The sequence below is a fragment of the Triturus cristatus genome, chromosome 3_1 (genome assembly GCF_964204655.1).
Source record: "Triturus cristatus chromosome 3_1, aTriCri1.1, whole genome shotgun sequence".
Classification (NCBI taxonomy): Eukaryota; Metazoa; Chordata; class Amphibia; order Caudata; family Salamandridae; genus Triturus; species Triturus cristatus.
In genome coordinates this window covers 225380741-225402862 of record NC_140583.1, presented here as the reverse complement: position 1 = coordinate 225402862, position 22122 = coordinate 225380741, and the positions used below count along the sequence as shown (strand labels likewise).

The window sequence follows — 22122 nt, the reverse complement described above, 5'->3', positions numbered from 1 at the left end:
CCAGCAGCAGGAGGTCAGACTTGTGTCTGTGGCAGTAGCAACCATTTTGTGATGCTGGGGCTCTGGTTAACTTTAACCAGGTAAGTAGGTTTCAACATGTCTTCTCCCTCTAGAAGGGAGGAATAATATCCTCATGGCCAGAAATGGTATGGGGGTATTATTCCAAAGTGTTAGACACCTTACACAACATGTTTCGATAAAGCCAAACCATAGTTACCATAACCGTTTAAGATTATAAGGTACTTTAAGAGTATATGGTAGGCTATATCATAGAACAGCTATAAGGACATGGTTCCGAAAGCTGCAGACAGGCTCAGTTCATGCTAGAGCACCATCTCACATGTTACCAAGCACTCTGCCTCCAGGATTGTTAAGGCCTGCCATAGGAGTGGCTCACAGGTACACATGTGTCTATTTTAAGGGTAGATATAGGTATACTATATCTAAGCAAGGGGTGATTACACAACCTTGCCCCAGCTGAGTGATCAGCCAGTTGTGTCTGATTGGAAGGCCAGGCCAGGGGTGGTATAATACATGCTGCAGCCCCTGGGAGGCCTAGGGTACACCTATGCCCTGGGTACCTAGGGTACACTGTACAGGGTCCAATAAGGTGACCCTTACCAATTGGGTATGTACCTAGGGTACATGGAGTCCATTTTAAAGAGAGAGCAGACAGCCTGAGACCCTGAATGGCAGGATCTCAGGCCAATTAAGTCGAAAAACCAGCTAGAGACTAGGCAAAAAGTTGGGGGTAACCATAGTCAGATATCCACCTTCCTACACAACCCCCCCCAAACAAAAGGAGATAAGGCTGTCCTTGACCAGGTAAGCCTCTATTGCCTAAGTGGCCATATAAGGAAGAACCAGCACTGGCATGGTTACCCCCTGTCTCATGGTCCACTAAGCAATCCCTCACCCTAAAGGTATCATAGGGTCTCCACCATAGGGAATCTCTACCTTTGGTGTGTCTTTGCAAAGTAAAAGGCTGGTGTTGAGATGGAGTACTGAAGTGAGGGTCCTCAAAGTGAGGCCTCAGCTTCCTCCAATCATCCTCCACCATGGATGCCTTTCTTTCTTTAACTGAGTTGCACTGTGCTCTCAGGGTCAGCCTCTGGCTACCTAAAGCTGGAGGCTGGGTCCCTTTTGTGGGCTTACTGGAGGGACAGGTCAGGTTTGGGGCCCTAAGGTCCCATGTTTGCCTGTGCCCAACAGAATCCCTCTGGGGGAGGTCCCTAACTACCTGTAAAGGAGATCCCTCAGGAATGTTTTTAACCATCACCTGGCTAGGGCTACTAGCCAGGCAATCCTCATTCTTTTGATGGGGGGGTTCTTGTGGACAGGGGCCCTCTTGGGGTCCACTGGCCTCCCTGACCTCTGCAGCCCTGGGCTGACTGAGGCAGGGTAGAGAGAGGCAGGCTACCTGCACCAGACTGGCTACCACCTTGGAAGGGTCCACTGACATCAGAGGCTCTGCCAGGCCAGGCCTGGCTACCTCTGGGGCAGTTCTTTCACAAGGGGTGAGGTCAGATCCCTGAGGAGGCTTACCTTTTCCTAATATCTGGGGAGAGGGAGACTGTTCTTCCTCCCCACTACTCTCTGTTTGTGTGGAGTGATCCATAGTTTCAGGCTTCACTACACCTATGTCAGTCTGAGTATAGGCTGAGACCATTACAGCCTTGCCAACCTTTTCAGGGGGGCACTCAGTTTGTGTTTGAGCTGTGACTGTCACAGCTCTGCCAATCTCTACAGGGAAGTCTGTCTTTGCCTGGGCTGTGGCTACCACTGCCCTTCCAACCTTTTCAGGGAGGAAATCTACTTGGACAGGGGTTGTGGCTGGCACAACCCCACTACCCTTTCGTGAAAGGCCTACAATTTTAGAATGGGTGTCTTGTTCAACTCCAGCCCAAGCTGAGAGTTCTAAGTCATTCCCCAGTAAGCAGACTACAGGCAAGGTTGTGGACACTGTAAAGGAGAGGGGTGGAGTGTTCCACACCTACATGACGCACAGCTGAATGAACTCATAGAGTTTTCTGGATAACATATACAGTTTAATTGTACAAATTTCAAATGAACATAATAATCAAGTTCTCTGATTTATAACGTAAAGCATAATCATGTAAAAACATTCAATTTAGTCAGATTGAAATGAAACTGTAATCATCACTTGAAACATGAGTAACGAGTTTACATAAACAAAAAATGCAGCGATATTTCATGTTCAATCCCAATGCATTTCGGGTTTATTAACCCTTCTTCAGGGGATGAGAATTCAATTCTAATATGATTCTGAAGATAGTTCGACGCAATAAGCACTACAATAAAAATAAATACACAGTGTCAACAGTAGGGCTGCTAGGATTTGCACTCAGAAAAAACATTGACTTTGTGAATGTCAAGCAAGACGTGATGAACTGCTCAAAAAAGTGCAAGCCCACTCTTTAAGAGATTTCTTCAATTGAGAAAATAAGTACGAACACCAGTGTCAATTACAAGGTATTGAAATAAAGTCAAGGTGAGCAGAGTGAAAGATTATCCAGTGATGAGTAGCCATGTGAAAGTGAAGAGAAAGAAACGAGCAAGGACGTGAGGAATGTGAATCTACCCCAATAATACGTGATGAAAAATACTGTGTGAACAAAAATTGGTGTAAAGCTGGTGAAACTCACTGACAGCTTTTCATCTCAGTGATTCTGGAACTCGGTTTCCTAACGATATGCGGGCTGTATATCTGTAATGTGTATATGAAAAGAGTGTCGGCACTCCCGAAAAATATATGTAAACAAAAAGACAGAATGTTATTAATGAAGTTCTTACCCCGAAATATTCCTATATGTTCTGAGGAACTTTCAGACGCTAAGAAAATACCTGTAGCGATAAGAAAATGCATGGATATTAGGCCCGGAACAAAACCGAACAGAGGCGAGAACGCTGCGGTGACATCTCAAGACGCCCAGCTTACCGGAAGTGAAAGTTGAATATGCGTCAAACGTGAAACGTCATGGAACGTGCATGGGAGGTCCCGTCAACACTTAGAGTCGAGAGACAAAACCGTATTTATCTAAAAAAACGTGCGAAGCTTTGAACCAACTTTATTCAAATGCTTCATGTTTTGCCATGACGGTGTTTGTTGAAACCGTGTGAGTAACTAAAGAAATAACCATGTGAGATGAAAAAATATTCATTGATGTGTGGAAAACTACAATATCCTAAAATTAAATGAAGTAAAAAGCTATAGTGAAGAGACTTGCTTCTGGTGCAGACCAGGAAGGTCTGGGGTGCTTCTCTTTCACAGAGGAGCGGGTGCAAGTCTGGAGGAGCCGGACCAGCAAGTTAGAATCAAAGGTTCGTCGTCGCAGAGGCTACTAGCCAACGGGCCAGCAACCGGACAACACGTCGAGCAACACAGGTGCAGAAGGGCCCCACGCAGAACACGTGAAGTGTGGGGAGCTGGTCTTCTTTGCAGATGGTGCTCGGGAGTGGGGCTTCTCAATTCCCCAAGCACAGCCTCGAGGGATCCTCGGAAGTCGCGCTAGTCAGTTACTAGCCACTTTTCCCAAGTCGCCGGTCCCACGTCCCTCGTCGCCTCCACGGGTCTCAGCTTCGCTGGAGATGTGGATCTGGTTCAGAGGTGTCTGGAAGTCTCGGCGCTGGTCAGCCTCTGCAGTCGTCCTTCGTAGGATTCAGTCGCAAGGCAAGCAGCGGTCGCTGGATGGTGCCTGGTTGCCCAGGGTGGTCACTCCTTGGCCACAAGGGAGATTTCTTCAGTCTTCTTCCTGAGGTCGAATGTCGAAGGTCCAGAGTTTCTGTTCAAGTTGCAGATTCAGGTTAATCTAATTTAGCAGGGCTCAGCTAGCTACTGATATACTGGGCTAGTGGGCTGGGCTACCTGCAAGGTCCCTCCTATGGGTGGGACCCGGAAGGGGAGTGGCTACACCCCCTTTCCTTTGTCCAGTTTCGCGCCAGAGCTGGGGCTGGAGTGCCCCAGCGCCAGTTTGAACTGGACTATGCATGGGACACCTTGTGTGCCCCAGGCAGTGTCTAGTTTCTTTCATCCCTCCCTGCCCCAATACACTAACTCCTGTCTGGGGTGGTGCTCGCACCTCCCAAGGCAGGAAACCTATTGTCCAAGCCTCCCTCGCTGGAAGGACTCCCAGCAGCAGGAGGTCAGACTTGTGTCTGTGGCAGCAGCATCCATTTTGTGATACTGGGGCTCTGGTTAACTTTAACCGGGTAAGTAGGTTTCAACATGTCTTCTCCCTCTAGAAGGGAGGAATAATATCCTCATGGCCAGAAATGGTATGGGGGTATTATTCCAAAGTGTTAGACACCTTACACAACATGTTTCGATAAAGCCAAACCATAGTTACCATAACCGTTTAAGATTATAAGGTACTTTAAGAGTATATGGTAGGCTATATCATAGAACAGCTATAAGGACATGGTTCCGAAAGCTGCAGACAGGCTCAGCTCATGCTAGAGCACCATCTCACATGTTACCAAGCACTCTGCCTCCAGGATTGTTAAGGCCTGCCATAGGAGTAGCTGATAGGTACACATGTGTCTATATATAAGGTAGGCATAGGAATACTACACCTAAGCAAGGGGTGATTACACGACCTTGCCCCAGCTGACTGATCAGCCAGTTGTGTCATAATGGAAGGCCAGCCAGGGGTGGCATAATACATGCTGCAGCCCCTGGTAGGCCTAGGGTACATCTATGCCCTGGGTACATAGGGTACACTGTACAGGGTCCAATAAGGTGATCCTTACCAATTGGGTATGTACCTAGGGTACATGGAGTCCATTTTACAGAGAGAGCAGACAGCCTGAGACCCTGAATGGCAGGATCTCAGGTCAACTAAGTCGAAAAACCAGCTAGACACTTGGCAAAAAGTTGGGGGTAACCATAGTCAGATATTCACCTTCCTACACAACTAGTCAGAGGAAATTGAACAATTGGTGTTACAGAGTTGTCAGGAGCAAATTACAACAAGAGTAGGGGGCAAGCAATAAAAAAAAAGTGAATTCAACAAATGATATTCACATATCAGCTGTCAACTGGATAGTTAGCTGTGCAAGGTTTCAAGGAATTCAGACAAGCCCCATGAGGATTGAAAATGCTTATCTTTGCAATAAGACAGAAAAGATTCTGTTAGATAAGAAAAAAACACAACAACAACTACATAATCGACTGGAGCCCATCTCTTCAAATCACAACAGTCTCCCCCTCCATATCATTCAGCAGGGCGCAGCATCATGACAATAATGCGTCAAGAGTGAAGCAAAATCCAGGCATGCCCTGAGGAAGAAAAGCACACCCTAGTGGCAAACTCCTGTTATGGTACAGAGCCATCAACTAGTATGGTGTCCCAGGGATCTCATGAATTGGGAGCATCCTTGCCCTCCAAAGGCAAAAGCGTTTAAGATCAGACAGGATTGCATCGCAGCTGGGACTGAAACCGGTCCCAGGATGCTTGTTTCGGGCCCAGGTAGGACTTGGCCTGGCAGTTCGGGCTGGACTGTTTCCTTGAGGAACAGGGTCAAGACTGATTTGCATATGGCTGGGTCCAACCTGGAGTGGGGGTGAGTGGTTTAAAAGTTTCAGAACTCTGTCCATCATCTTCTTGTGTTTGGTATGTCTGCCGCCACCAGGGCGCATCTAGAATAGGCAGCATCTGTCAAAATATTAGTTAACTTTGGCAGGAGTGAAGTAGGCCCTGTGTATTATATACAATTGCATCAGTCGGAACCTCGCACTGCGTGTCACATTGGTGGGTCCTTCTAAAATTGCAGCCCTGTCCATGCAGGGCCGATCAAGGTCTCCCACCCAGTGAGCGCGCAGGGCAGCAAGTTGGGGCACAGCATGCACTCACAAGGAGCTGGCTAGCCAGCGCACCAGTCGATGGCCCGTCTCCATGACCTGCAAGTACTGCACCACTAAATGAGTCGGGGGTTCAGCAGCCAGGTGAACCAGCATCGGGTCAGTGTCACCAGTAAGGGGTTAAAGAAGAGGAACTGTCCTGGTGGTAGGTCAGTGTCGGCTGTCAGTGTGTCATGTAGGATCAAGGTACCATCCCAATTAAGGTCCCCCAGCGTATGCAGTCCCACCGCGAGCCAAGCTTCTAATTACCAAACAGATGTAGGTGAAGCCATACTAGGAGCTCCTAGTAGGGCGAGTGCCAGCTCATAGGGAACAATCGCACACGAGATTCAAAGGCTACGACGATAACAGCGGTGTGCAACACCCAACAGTAAGGAGTCCAAGGCCTTAGCCCATGTAAGCGGGTGAAATGGGTGGCGTATGCTAGAGAGTGGCCAGGGCGGCAGTGTGGTGGCTGTGCCATTTAGCAACCCATTGAAATTTGGAAGCTAGATAATAGTGCTCGAAGTTTGGCACAGCAAGGACCACCTGATCTAGTGGTGAGTAGAGTTTTGTCGGCGCCACTCTACAGTGCCCCATGTTCCATATAAATACCCTAATTCGGGACACATTGCCCATGAAGAATTTGGTTGGAACATATAGAGTTAAACTGGAAAAGTAAAACAATAGTCTGGGAAGGACCACCACCTTTAAAAGGGAAACACGTCCTATTGCCGACAACGGAAGTGTCTGCCAAAACGCCGTCTGGGCTTGAAGAGAAGTGACTGTGCATATAAGATTACCATCATAAAGCTCTTCCGAAGAATGATATATACGGATGTCTAGGTACCTGAATGTTATGGGTTGCCAGAGAATGGGCACCTCTAAGAGAGCAAATCCTGGGTCTGGTGTTTCCATTGTGAAAGGGAATAAACATGATTTGGCTCAGTGGACACGAAGGGCAGACAGCAACGCAAAGCTACACAGTATTTCAACGACCTCGCCTGGGATGTTGTGGATGTTCCTGTAATATAAAAGCAGGTCATCTGCATAGAGAGGCACAACATGTATTCCGTACCCATGGCAAATACCACAGGCCTCCCCGATGGCTAGTCTCTGCCACCATTGGTTCCATTATAAAGAACTTGTGTCTTCGTAGCATTTTAGAGGTACCCAGATAGCATAGAACCGTATTGCTTCAGTTACAATTGCTGAAAGGAAAGAGAGTGGGTGAGAAGTGAGTAAAGTGATATCGTCTGCATATATGGTATGTTTACGACTTGCTCCATTTATTGTAAGTACGCATATATTTGGTAAATGTGAGTCAAATAAAGTACCAGATATAATGCAAGAAGCTGTGATGAGAGATGGCATTCTTGCCAAGTACCACTCTGAATTGGAAAGCTTTTTGATTTTATGCCCATAATAAATGTCAAATGACAATATCTGCAGTTAGTTCTTTGTACAATGCTTTAATTAAAAAGTTCATTAGTGTTCCAAATCAACACTGATTCAAGACCTGCCACAAAATAGCCAAGAACAGATGTGAAGTGCCTTTTTGGCATCTAGCAGGATCATTTTAGCCCCTTTACCCTAGGTAGGTTGTGGAAATTTCAATTAATTATGGAGCCAGGTTAGTATGCGTTGTGTCTCTTTGCAATACAAAACCAAGTTGCATGAGAATTTGCTACTGTTCAAACCAAGGACCGAGACTGTCTTTGAGGACCTTACAATGCCTAGATTCGGCTTTAATCACATAGATGGGGCGGTGGGAGCTGCCATTTAGAAGATCTTTTTCTAGTTCAAGAAAAACTGAAATATTGGTTTGTCTGAAGAAGGGGCAAATATAATAACCATTATTATCAAATGAGTTGAAGTGAGTCAATAAGAGAGGTGCAAGTGTCAGATAAATTCCTCTGAACCCATACAGGGACTGAGTCAGGGATCATCACTTTTCCTGATTGCAATCTATTTATTGCTCTTTCCAATTCTTGCTTTGTCACTGAGGTATCTAGCAAATTACACAGTGACTTTTTCAAGTTTTGCTTCTTCAATATAACAGAAGATTGAGGGAATCTCAGGCTGATAATCTTATTGATACAGTGTTTTATAATAATCACGATATCTAGGTATAATAAGATCTTAGTCTAGTATTGTAGTTCCCAGTACATCACTAATAGCCATAATATGATTCTTTGCGGCTTGCTCATTTAATTTTGGTGCCAGAATCCACTCCATGTTTTCATTATTTTCAAAGTATTTGAGTCGGGTCTAATTAAAGACGATTCCCATAGCTGTTTTTATGAGCATTTTAGTCGAATTAAGTCAAACAAAGAGGGATCTCAGGTTTGACTGTCCAGAAAGATTACAGAAATGCTGGGCCTGCTCATTTTATACAGACATTAAAGTGCTCCTTAGTTGCTCAAGTTAACTCTTCCCCCCCCTATCCTTATTAATTGAAAGCCTTGATGCAGCCTATATTAAGAGGCGCTGTTTGTTCATTTATCGAACTATAAAAGATAACTTTTGTCATATATGTCAGACAGCAAAGATGTGAACAGATTTCCAGTATCATGGGGCAGACGATGTCTGGGGGGCGTGGCTGGGCGCGCTTGCAAGATGGTCGCAAGCGAGTGAAGCTCCCGCCACCCGGTGCCGTTATCCTGCCGTTTTTCTCCTGGCTGGGCTTCTTTCTGGCTCTGGGCGCCGCCGGTAGTGGGGCCCGTGTTCCCTGCCGCCATACAGTGCGGGCTGGTTGGCGCAGCTGCTAAACACACCGGCTCTACAGTACAGAAGCTGAGGCCGGCAGGCGCGGTGAAGTGGGCGTGAGCCGCGGCCGGCTGCATCAAATAATTTAACCAGCGACTCGCCACGAGGAGCCCTGGCCGCGCTGGCTGGAGCGCTTGCGGTGGAGGTGGTGTAGCACCGCCGGATCCTCTTGATGTGGTGCCCTGGGCAATCGTGATTGTGTGAGGCGGACCGGTCATGTTGTGAACTGCGTGGGATGCCCTGACCTCGCGGGACGCCCTGGACATAGCATCGAGGGCGACGGAGGCGGTCACGGCCTGCTGAAGGCGTAGTGGTGCGGCGGGCCCCCTGCGGACTTCCTGGGGTGCTGCTGCAGCCTTGTCAAAACACCTGAGGTGACCCGGTGAGTGGACTGCCTGAGCGCTTGGTGGCAATCCCCCGGAGGGGTTCCGCAGGCCGGACGGACGCGGTGAGGTGGCCGGAGGGTGAGGCGGACCTCCCCACATACCGCGGTGGAGTGGTGGGCCCGACGCTGGATACTGGGGTGGCCCTCACCGTAGCGGATTGCCCCGAGAACTGCTGTGACGACGCGGGGACCTGGAGCCTTGGAGTTTAGTGGGCGATCAGTAGACGACCTGGTACCGGACTGCGAGGTGAGCGGAGGTGGCGGAGGGGGAGGCCGCCCGGCACTGGCGCGAGGGGAGCACCTGGACCTCTTGCGTATACCAAACGCGTGGTGTTGGCGCGTGGAACCTTTACATGCAGTACGGCGCCGAGGGAACAGGAGAGACACGGACTGACCTGCGGGTACTGGTGGGGGCGCGCGCTGCATGAGGTGCTCTGACATAGATGGAGTTGGGGTGCCGTATGGGGTGTGTCGCCGCCAGTGCCGCACCTGTAGTGCCGGGGTGGTGCCCAACAGTCGGTGATTGCACAGGAACAGCTGCCGAGGGGAGAGGCGGCGGATATCCACCAGCCCTACTTACTGAGGGACGTCGATGTCCAGATGGAGGAGGGGTGCCCGGCAGGGGACCCTGGCACATCGGGGGAGTGACGCGTGACAGCCACTGTGGTCCTACGAGATCAGTGAGTAACGGGAAACTGGTGCCTCCTGGCGGCGGACCCTGCGGGGGGGGCTCTGGCTTTCCCTCTCTTTCCTCCACCCTTGCTGCATTACCGGAGGGTCTGCGGTGTCAACTCTCTCCTGCTGTGGTGGACTGGGGGTCTGGGCCCGGGCCGCCTGCCTGGTGCTGAGGTTACCAGCAGAAGCCTACGGCGCAGCAATTGGTCAAGGGGCGGCTACGAAACGCGTCAAAGGAAGGCCGGACACTGGCGGCGGGCTCAGGCCCCATGCCGGAAAGCCGCGGTGAAAGCGTGGAGCCTCAGGCGGCGGCGCTTGCGGCGAAGCTGGACACAGTGCTAGCTGCAGTGGAGCGAATCGGCTCTACGCTGGAGCAGACGAAGGCTTCCCTAGAGTCCCGGATTGATAAAGTCACGGTGGACTTCACCCTTCTTCATGCGGACCACCGCAAGTTAGCGGACACAGTGGCCCAGCAACGCCAGGCGCTCCAGGATGTCCAACCGGTGGTGAACAATCACACTTTAACCTTGCAGGACCTAACAGATCGCGTCCACACCCTGGAAGATCGGGTCGAGGATGCCGTAGGGCGCTCCCGGCACAGTAATATCAGAGTGGTGGGATTGCCGGAGGGCGAGGAGGGACGACAACCAGAGCAATACGTCGAGAGATGGCTTCGAGATCTGCACACTCCGGGGGTACTCTCTCCGCAGTTTGTGGTGGAGCGGGCCCACAGGGTCCCGGCACAGCGGCCCAAGCCGGGGGCTCGGCCCGTCCCTTTCTGTTCAAACTTCTCAATTACCAGGACAGGGATGTGGTGCTTCGCGAGACCAGGAAGTTGGGCGCAATCACAGTGGGAAGTGGGCAGGTGATATTCTTCCAGGATTAAACGGCGGTGGTGCAGAGGCGGAGGAGCAGCTACCTGGCGGTAAAGCGCCGGCTGCGTGACCTGGAGATCCCATAATCTCTGCTATACCCGTCACAAAGGAGGGGACCCGCTTCTTTGATGCCCCGTCGGAGGTCTGGGACTGGCTGGAGGAGACGGGGCGGTGTAGTGGACAGAGACCTCCAGATCCGGAACTTGGCAATCAGCGGGGGAGGAGGCCCCGGCGGCGGTGGCGGAGGGGGTCCCGTAGAGATGCAGGGTTGGGCCCGGGGGTGGCGCCTAGCCTGGAGCGGATACGCCTAGAACGCCAAGGAGCGCTGGAAGCGGTGGCAACCCTCGGGTCTACAAGTAGTCAGGGAGATGCGGACAGTCACGGACATAGCGAACCCGAGACCACCAGATCATCCTCTCCGTCCACCACGCTCTCTGAGGACCAACTAATACCACCAGTGACTCCCCAGACTTCTGATCAGATCATGTGAGCCGGGTGCGGCGTGATGACGGTGCCCACTGGCATGCATGTCAACAAGGGATAGACAATGAGTCATGGTGGCTGACTGCTTAAAGATTTTGATGTATAGTGTGGTATAGTGTTGCGTGATGGCAGCACTGCGTCTATCTGGTCGCTGCGTGTGTGTGGGGGGACGGGAGGCCCTGCTCGAGGGAGAAACGGTGCGCCTAGCGGAATTTGCGGCAGGAGGCGTAGATACATGCAGTTAGGTCACCCGCCCATGCTTGACCAAGCCCATGCTACAGGTGGCACCCACAGCGCGCGCAGGGGCACTGCGGTAGGGGAGCAGCTCGCGGTAGCTATAGCCACACTAAGCACCCGTTAGCCACTACCTGGCTTAGTTTCACTCCATAAGCGTTTAGCTTACAGTTTGGACGAATGCCCGCACAGGGGTTTGCCCTTATAGTTATATTGTTTTTGATGTTCAGCTTGCGTGCTTGGCAACACGTATATGCTTATTTGTTTTGTTTATCAATGCAGCGCACCGGCTTGACATATAGAACCCATCTTCCTCCCGTTGGTCGAGCGGACGCCGGCCCCGCCACCTATGCAGTCTTTAATTGCTTTAAATGGCCACCACCAACATAATCACATGGAATATTCGGGACATGCATACGCCAGCGCCTAGATATTCCATTTTCGCTTATCTGCAGAGACACAAGGCGGCCAAAGCCCTCCTTCAGGAGACTCACATGACAGTCAGAAATAGCCCGGTTGCGTACCCGCTGGAGGGGTCAACTATTTGGAACTACATATTCTGCACACGCCAGGGGCACATTAATCTGGGTGAGGGCGGGCACTCCGCTCACATGTACGGAGGTAGTAGTCGACCCGGCTGGGCGATACACATTAGTGCGTGGGCGACTTAATGGACAACACATATTGTTAGGCTCATTGTACGCCCCAAACGTTGAACAATTGTCATTTCTTGCCCGTCTGTCCACGGTGTTAGCACCGTACGCGGGTCTCCCCTGGCTACTGGGCGGGGATTTTAACTCAGTCCTCGATGTACGTCTTGACCGTCCTTTCCGCCCCTCCGTAATACACAAGTGGGTTAGAACGTACGGACTCTGAATGACTGGATATCGCGCTGGGCATTGGTCGATGTGTGGCGCAATTTACACCCCGATGACCGCGTCTACTCGTACTATTCGGTGGTACATGACCTCCATGTGCGTCTTGACAGGGTGGTGGGCTCCTATTCCTTGCTTCCCCTGTTAGATCAGGCAGAATATCTAGGTCGGACACACTCAGATCATAACCCTCTTAGACTGTGCCTCCGATAGAAACCCGGCCGTCCCCCAATCCCCACGTGGCACCTCCAATCAGCGGCTCTGGAAGATGCAGAATTCCGTGCATCCGTGGGCACCGCGATAGAACAGTTCTTTGATCTGAATGAGGGCACTACGAGCAGTGAACTGAGAGAGTGGGATGCCCATAAGTCCAGCATCAGGGGGCATTGTTTAGGCGCGACGTGGAATATTCGCAAGCAACTCACATTGTCACTTGTCGCCTTGAAATCTCGCCTACTCTTGTGCGAACGGCACGGGGAGGGCAACGGTTGTGACTCAGCCCGGCTGATGAGGCTTCGGGCGCGCCATGCCGAGCTGCTGGAGCGCCTGCGCTGCCACAACTTTGCGGCTCACTCGGCTCGTGTTCATGCCACGTCGGATAGGGCGGGGAGGCTGCTGGCCTGGCTGCTCAGGCAGGAAACTGTTCACGCTCCGATAGGCGCTATATGCGGGCCTGACGGGTCGCTTGTATAAACACAGTGGGAGATTGATCAGGTAATGACGGCACATTACGCGTCTCTGTACCGCTCGACGGGACGCCGGCAGGCGCATGACCTGGATCAGTTCTTGGAGGCTGCCTGTCTGCCCACGGTCCCAGATGAACACCATGAGTCGCTCGAGAGCCCCCTCACTGTGGATGATATCAGGGAAGCGGTCGCCTCTTTAGCCTCCGGGAAGGCGCCGGGCCCAGATGGGCTCCCGGAGGAATATTATAAGTCCTATCGGGAATCACTGGTACCCAAATTGCACACTCTCTATCTGGCCGCCCTTGAGGAGCGTATCTTACCCTGCTCAATGCGAGAGGCCTATTTGGTATCTCTGCTCAAGCCTGGGCGGGATCCCACCCAACTGGGGTCTTACTGCCCCCTTGCTCTGCTTAATGCGGATTATAAAATGTTGGCTAAGGTGTTGGCAGAGCGCCTGGCGCCAGTGGTGCCGGCGCTGGTACATGTCGACCAAAATGGCTTTGTATCTAAGCGCAGTACCTCCCTTAACCTGCGGCGGTTCTTTCGAGTGGCATCAGATAGTGTCCAACAATGGCCTAGGGCGGGCTACCTAGTTCTAGACCTTGAAAACGCCTTCGACTGCCTGGAATGGGGATTTCTGGTGGCGGCATTGTCGCACTTCGGGCTGGGCCTCGGCTTCCTTCAATTGGCAGCCCTTCTGTACAAGGACCCCACGGTGAGAGTGAGAACCGGGCCGTACATATCTGATGCTATCCCTATTGGCCGCGGCACTAGGCAGGGGTACCCACTCTCACCCCACCTGTTTGCGCTCGCTATAGAGCCACTGGCGGCCACGCTTCACAGGGAGCTGGCTGACGGCATTCCCCTGGGCGATGCGACACATCAAGTATCGCTTTATGCGGACGACCTGCTGTTCTTTGTCAGGGATGTGTCTCACATTCCTATTGACCTGGAGCGTATTCTGCTTAACTTCGAGGCCCTCTCAGGTCTCCGGGAGAACGCTGCTAAGTCCTGCCTATATGCGTTCCGAGCTGACACTCAAGACCAGAGTTATCATCTTAGGGGAGTGCAGGTACAATGGCGACCGGATACCTTCCGTTATCTGGGTATCCAGATATATCGTCAGCCAGCGGATCTTGTGGAGGGCAACTTGGGCAGAGCCGTATCCACAGTCAGGGCTCAGATCTCAGATGAGGTTCTGGGGTACGCTTCCCCTCTCGGGCCGAATAGCCTTAGTTAAAATGGTGATTTTACCCCGTCTCCTGTACTATTTCGCCAATCTGCCCGTCTATGTTCCGGCGTCTTTCTTTGCGGGTTTGGCGCGGTCCCTCCGGGACTTCCTATGGGGTGCTACGCGTCACAGAGTCGCGTTGCCCAAGATGTACCTTCCCACTGACCAGGGGGGACTTGCAATGCCGTGTTTCGAACATTACTACCTGGCTGCGCAGCTACAGTGGATAGCCCGCTGGCTGGCAGACCGAGGCCGGGAGGATACCGCGCCTGCGGCACCCCCCCTTTCACTGGCTGACATCATTAAGCTCTTCCACCCGACGCGAAGGTATCGAGGCCTGTACCTCTTCTATTAGTGGTAACCTACAAATGCTACCGTCGGTGTCTCCATCTTACCCGGACCCGGACTCCCTATGCCCCGGCCATACCGCTCAAAGGCTCTCCTAGTGGGCAGGGGGTTCTTAGTGCTTCGGAACTAGAGGACTGGAGCGCGGCAGACATACACACCTTGGGGGACCTCTATCGAGACGGGACCCTTCTTTCATTTGCCGCCCTGGCGGAGGAGACGGGGTTAGCTCCCGGACACTTTTTTCGGTCTTTGGTGGCGACGCTCACAGGCTGTTGGGGAGATCTCATGGAGGAGCCAGAGCAACATCTCATGGTACAATACCTCCATGTCATGGGGCGGGGAAGACATCTGGTTAAATGGTTCGCGGCGTCCTTACGCACACATACGGCGCTTAGTTTGGCGCCTCTACGTGGTAAGTGGGAGGCGGATTTGGCTCGGCCCGTGACTGACAAGGAGTGGGACAGGGTGCTGCAGGGCCCGACGAGAATCCCCAGGAACATGCGCTTCTGCCAAATACAATTCTTCATCTTACACAGAGCATATCTCACACCCGCCTCTATTATTAGATACTTTCACCGCACGGATGCATGCTGCCCCCGCTGTGCGGAGCTAGACGTTGGCCTAATCCATATGCTGTGGAGCTGTCCCGTACTGAGCACATACTGGCAGGCAGTGCAGGAAGCGCTCTGCGAGTGCACAAGTCGCGATATCCCATTTGAGTGGCCAGCCTACCTATTACACCTTTTCCGCAGAACTCCTTCCACAAAGGTTACTTCTAGGTTCATTGACTTGGGGTTTGTGGTGGCGAAACGGCTTCTTACCAAACATTGGAAGAAGGCTGCCCCACCACACACGCGGGCATGGCGCGGTTCCTTTTTGGTATGGGCTAAGGCGGAGTGCACGGCCCTCTGGAGGGAGGAAACGCTAGGCCTCAGGAAGACGCCCATTGCAGCCCAGTGGGAGGCGCTTTTGCAGACCATGATGTGCTCAGGGGAGGATACCGCAGAGGCCTGTCAGGTGCGCGATGAGGGCGCCACCCCGGCGGGTATAGAGTTGGTTTGTCCAGCAGAGTGCCATGGCATACGATAGCGAGGGCATAGTCAGGTTGGCGGGGCACAAGAGCAAGCGCGACACAGTCTATGCAGTGACCCGTGTGGGAGGTATGGGGCTGCGGGGGACGACCTACGGGACATTGGGTGAGCAATATTTGGACAATGGCCGGACTTTGCTGCTGTTGCTGCCGTTGTTGTTCTGGTGGGGCATTAGCTGTTTGGCCCCTGTTATTTTAAGATTTGCTATCTGTTTATGGAGAAACCCTAGGAGAGAATGGGTGAAGTTTTTAAGACTCTCGCTTTGGGGTCGCCCCTTATGTGGTAGGATCTCAAAAAACGGCTCTATAGTTGGTGCCACTGTTGAGAGGGCTTTCATTGTGGCAGGAGACCAGGAGTTACACCCATTCCTCACAGTCCATTGTATGCCCGTCCGAGTACATAGTCATGATATAAATGGGGCAGACGATGTCTGGGACATTGATATTGATAAATGGAGCATAAGTGGATTATGATATATATCATCCTTCGATGAAGCTAGAAATTTTTATATAACGAGAGGTTCTGTAAAAAGAGGAAAATCCATGAGCTGGCTTTATGTCGAGATGAATAGTATGTAAATCAAGGATTATTATGTAAGTACATCTATAAGACTAAGGGGTCTATTAGGATGTAGGGCGGATCACCACTGCCCGCATGGCGCTGGCGATCCGCCCTACAACACACCCCGCCCGCCACCCATTTCCCCCCGCCATATTAGTATGGCGGGGGGACCCCGGCGGATGGAAAGACCGTCCGCCGATTTTCTGCCGGTCACACAGGTGACCGGGCAGAAAAGGGGCCTGATATGGTGGCGGTGTCTGCTAGACACTGCGCCATCCATATTAGGAAGGCAGCGGGAAGCAGCCTTTCCGTGGCGGCAGGCATGCGGATTGTGCTTTCGGGGGCACATTGCGGGACCCCAGTGTATTGGGGGGGAGGGGCGGTGCACATGGGGGGTACCTATGGTACAACCCTACATTGTCACGGACAAGGTGGCAGGCACCACATGGTGCCTGTCACCTTGTGCATGACAATGCACAACGTGCTTCCCCAGCATTGTGGCGAGCGGTGCTGTGAGCACCGCCCGCCACAATGCTGGGAATGGAGGATGCCACCGCAACGGTGGCATCCTAATTGCAGGTGCGGGACCGCCGCACCACTGGCGGCCGGTCCCAGCACCGCTAGGGTGGCGGGCGGACATCCTAATAGGCCCCTTAGTAAGGTCTATATAGGCACTCTCCTAGAACCAGTATGTGAAAAGCAGCAGAGATCCCCATAGAGTCCTTTCTTGGTTAAATAGTAATGTTTTAAGTCCTTACATAAGATAAACAGGTTATCCTAGGCAGCTAGTTCTTTTAGCAGCTGTGTAAATATCAAGCGATCATAGTATTGGAGATTAAAGGTTACAAATTCTAATTGTCGGGAAACCTTTTAGTAATCGGGTTATAAGCCAATCACCTTAAATGTCAAGTTTGTTTTTCTCAATTTGTTATGTACAGCCTTTGAGCAACAAAGCAACCCCCTGAGTTAGAGCGTCCCAGTTGTACTGCAACTATAATTCTGAATCCCAGTTGATCAAGTTTTTTCTTGTCACATCTTGATAAGTATCTCTCCCGGAAACACTAAAACTCCAGTGGTAGCCACTTAAGCTCCTCTTTTACAATGCGGAGCTTATGGGTCGAGCGAAGGCTATTTACATACCAGTGAGAATTTAAATGTCATTTGATGTGACGTGTCTGTCCTAATTTATATTAAAGCCTATCATTTATACTATCTTTTAGCAATCACAGAACCTCTAGAGAGACGTATATTTAGTTTTTATTCTATACACCACTCTGTGATGCTGAGTCCAAGCCCAAGCAAGGCTCAACCTTTCCTGACCTGCCTCTCAGAGGAAGCATCTTGTGGCCCTCTAGCACAACATCCAGGAGATCTCTGCGAAGTCAGAAAATACCTCCCAATCAATTAAATCCCTTCTCTCTTAATGAGAGGCATAGAAGATGTGGCAGTGTTTCAAGGTTGTAGAGTAGATCCCTAGATTAAAACCAGAACAACAGAGTGGGCCTACACATCACTAAGGAGTAAACAGAGAATTGATGAAAGAGATAAAAAAAGGAAGAGAAAAAAAAAGGTATTACTCAATACTATGTAAGAAAGTACAGACTAGTACAGAGTATAGACTAGTAAGGGGAATTAGTAAAAATGTCATAATATGCACTCTTTCATTTATGGTCTGACAGACCACTCCAAACAATGATTCCAAAAGTGCACGGAGCCTTCTCTTTTGTAGCACACACATAAGTCCACAAATCTTTTATGACCTTCAGCCAAGCTCGTTCTTGAAGGCAGACCAGAGCTCCTACCAATTGAAACTACTCCTGAAGTATCATCTTGTGCTGACGGGGATGATGATCCACTAAGTTTCGTTGTGCAGCTATATCGACTGTCAGGTACAAAGGGCTCATCCATTTCCATTTTAAAGAATAAAAAACGGTCACAGAAATGCACACCCTAGAGCGTTTCTGATTTATATAGATAACTATATTTTTTGACAATTGCTCTACCGGATCACCTGCCCTTCTAATTTAATCAAGGAAGAAATACACACTTTCTTGTTTGCTCTAATTTCTGCTACCAGACCAGTGGCCGATGATGGAACTCAATATAATAGTTTTCATGTCAACAGGGGGTAGGAGATAAGCAGCCTCTCCTTCCTATGTTGATAATCGGTATGGTCTGATGACCAAGCGAAGTGTGTTGCATCTGAATCATAACCTGTCTTGAAGTCCTGAATCTGAGCAAATTCCTATATCTTTATCTGTAAGCTCTTAGCATTAAGCTTCACTATCTGCCTACCAACAGATGCAACTAGTGCCAAACACTAGCAACATCTAGTTTTAAGGCAGCGAAAGTCAACACTGAAGTCAATGTCTATGAATGAATAGGAACCAGTATCGACAGCAACTGACATCTGGCTTCAAGGAAGCTGAAGTCACTGACAAAAATAGTGAATAAACATCCTACCTAAAGGACACATGAGCTACCTCAGAGGTGAAGCAGCAACAATCTTAAACATGGATTGCCAAAAAGCTGTTATTTAGTTAGCAGAAGCATCTGCTCAACTAACATATTGGTTTAAGAATAGGAACCTGCGAACCTGCCAGATGCTTCCTTAGCCCAATAATGCCTTTTGATATTGCATGAGAATGACAATGTATTCTTCTTGCACCTTTTCTCATGCACAAGTGTCCCTGATCTGTCATCTGGGGTAAATCTTAGCCTGCTCCATACTGATGAGATGCATAGGCTTCTTTTCTCGAACAGCCTTAAGGTATATGAATGTGCAGAAGTTGCACTATGAGGTGTTGTTTTGACACACCAAACCCAAAAGCCACAGTCAATAAGTGTGATCAGTGTGCTAGTCTGGAACAAACACAGGCCTACTCTATGACAAGATTTAGAATGTGATGATTTAGATCTCACATTCTTTCTTCAGAAAAAACAGTTGAATGGTGCTGAAAAATTATTCAGCAGCTCAGAATTCCTGTAACCGTTGAGGCACAGAAAAAGAACTGATGTCACAGATGTGAGTGGGCTCCGTACAGCACCATCATGTCACGTCCGGTTAGCTCTCAAGATGGTGCTGACGATCGTGGACAGCGCCGGCTGGTACCAGTGACTTTACATTGAAACAATTATCAAGTTCCACTCTTGCACCTAAACGGCTCTACTATTCTGACTGCATTTTCAGCTAATTAACACAATTAATATTCCATTGCAGCTGTCATGGGGATATGGTTCTGATAAAATGCTGACGTTTTCACTTTAGAACATCTGTACCAACTATTTCCTTAATGATTCCACATCGGGCTATAAATTCCGCGGACCGGATATTCTCGCCTCAGTGCCATTCTAATCATGGGTCCCACGCTGCAACTCTGGGCAATAGCTTGCTTAATCTCCACAACGGCCCCAACAGTGCTGGGATGCCTGGCCTCACCATGGGGGTGCCCAGGAGTGGACACTTCCCACGGAAAGCCAGGAAGGGTTCCTTCAGCGGATTGAGTACGGCGCTGAGATACCCGTAGTGGTCATCGGCGCTATATAAATACCTATACATTTACATATACATTTACATTGCTCAACCAGTGCATGCAACATCGAACATCATGCGGTATGAAATGAAGTCTAAAATTGCAAAAAATAATTTTTAACCTAATCAATAAACTTTGTCCTGTGCACTAAACTGCAGAGGCTTGCCATTCTCTACTTAGCCCTCTGAGTAAATAAGCACTGGTGTCTGCTTTTCTTCTTTCCGGCAGCAAGCATGTTGTAACTAAGACTTCAACTGTTGGTAGCCCGGCCTAATACCCAATGGATAAATGCTGCTCTCGACTTCAAAATAGGGCATCTACACCACAGTAAGCTCTTTATTACAGCGGCTATACGTAAAAGGCCATTTTCTCTATGATATGACTTTTGTAAAGGTGGGATAGAAAATAGTAACTTTTTAAAAATAATTATGTCTACATTTTCGGTGTGTCTTCATTACCAATTACACACTTTTTATTTTAAGCAATCCTGAAGCCTACCATCTAGCCATGCCTAGTTCCACCTCTGTTTACTATTACATAAGCCTGCCATTCTACAGCTATTTTCCAATATGTAAAATTATTAGTCTAGAATGAGATGCTCTGTGCAGTTTGAAGACCATATCTTTAGTGAACAAAAATTTACACAGTTTCCAAGTATATGGTTTTTAAACTGCACTGAAATGCCAGGATGCATACTTTGAAATTTGGTTTCAACAGGAAGTATTTTTCCGATTAAAATGACAGACTTTAAGTTGAGCTAACTTGCTTTATATATTAAAAAGCAGTTTGGGAACAAGGAATTTCTTCTTTGTTTGGTTAAAAGGATAGTTAAACTTGTTTAAGGTATGCAGATGCCTTCCATAAAATAAGATGCTCATATGTTAAAAAATATAACAAATTGAAGCAGTCACACACACCCATGTTGGCCAATCCAATACCTCTGGGATCCACATTCCCAGAATATCATTATCACTGGCGAGGTCCTGCCCAAACATGGCTTCCATAGCTTCATCGTCCAAATCAATTTCTAGCTCCTCGTCGAGGTTAAAATCATATAATGCGCCTGGGTCTTGCTGCAACGATATACCCTCTCTTCGGCTCTGATTTCTGTGGGCCTGCACAGAGCGGTAGAGTCCCGCTAAAGGGAAAGAATAAAAAGAAAAAGTAAAAACTCTGTTAACTGAAAACAAATACACATTTTCTAATAAAAGGCTATATTTTTATTATTGAGAAGATTAGATTTTTGTAAAGAAAATTGATTAAGTGATCAATCTTAATCAGCACTAGCAACATTGACCTCCTCTCACAAACACAAGTGTTGATTACAACAAATAGCCAAAACAGATACTAAATACTAAGGTCTTTGGGTCTGCTCTGGAAAAGTGTGTCTACAGTGGCGGATGGGAGACCATAAGACAGAAGTGATGGAAGAATCTAGGTCTGATTCTTAATGCCGGAGATTCCTGAACTGCACATATAAACCATCACTGTAACAAAGCATCAGATTACAAATATGATGCCTCTTTCAACCCTGCTTGGGTTATGGTTATTTAACCAGAGTTGTGGGATATCCAAAATGTACTTTTTGACAAAGAACACATATAGTACTGCACTACATTCATGGACAAATTGTTATAAACAGGAACATGGATCTTGACACGTTAACAGACTGCAGTAACACATGTATGATTTATTGGGTAATTCCTGAGTCTTGCTGGAAATCTTCCCTAAGCACTCAACAGAATGTAGAAATGAAGTATTAAAAAAAGAGTCAAATGGTCAAAACAAAACGAATCCAAACATGCTAAGGAAGAATAATGACGACTTGAGGTCTCAGCTAGTTACATATGAAGTAGTTAGTATGCCAGCAGCTGGTAAACCCGATACATAATCACCATATGTTCAGGGGACAACAAGTACAATCTACTTTAGGAATTTTTGTCTGCGCTGCTGTTGATGACATGTGCCAACAAAGAAAGACAAACCACATAAATAACTAGGTCACTCTCTACGGAATTCTTTTTTTTTTTTTAAAAGCACATCTATGGCAGATTTGTGGGAAATTACGATTTCTAATGCTTTGGGATTCTAGGCTCTTTGTAGAGTATTATTCCTAATGAAATAGAGGATTTTAAATTGGCAAATGTTGCAATGCAATGAAGTGCACACAATGCACACAGTGCACGCAATGAAATGCACACAGAAACAACTTATTTATGGTAAGATAATATTTTTGTACATCTCTACGTAATAATAAAAACTAAAAAAATGCACATGTTAGGATTAGTTGACTTGTAATTCAACTGTTGGCAAATGTTGGTTAAATAATAAAATGAATGTGTGTATTTTGCAAAGAAGAAATGGGTTATAATATAACTCATTAAAGGCCGAATCGCATAGTACATTCAATTTGTCATTTTACTATATATGAAAGTCATGGCTTTACTGTCTTTGACACTACAGGATAATGTCTTGGTTCTTTATCAAAGGATGGCATACTTTCCATATTACTTCCA

At 48.8% G+C, this 22122-nt stretch overlaps 1 protein-coding gene across 8 annotated transcripts in view; it reads right to left on the bottom strand.

The window, feature by feature from the left end:
- Positions 1 to 22122, bottom strand: part of HERC1 (HECT and RLD domain containing E3 ubiquitin protein ligase family member 1) — a 1817725-nt gene that overhangs the window by 875544 nt on the left and 920059 nt on the right. For 7 of the 8 annotated variants that reach the window (XM_085643727.1, XM_085643731.1, XM_085643729.1 and 4 more), the window contains one exon: positions 20524 to 20744. In XM_085643727.1, coding sequence (XP_085499853.1) covers positions 20524 to 20744 — 221 coding nt within the window. The remainder of the gene's footprint in view (positions 1 to 20523; positions 20745 to 22122) is intronic. The other variant, XM_085643730.1, reaches the window with a different exon arrangement.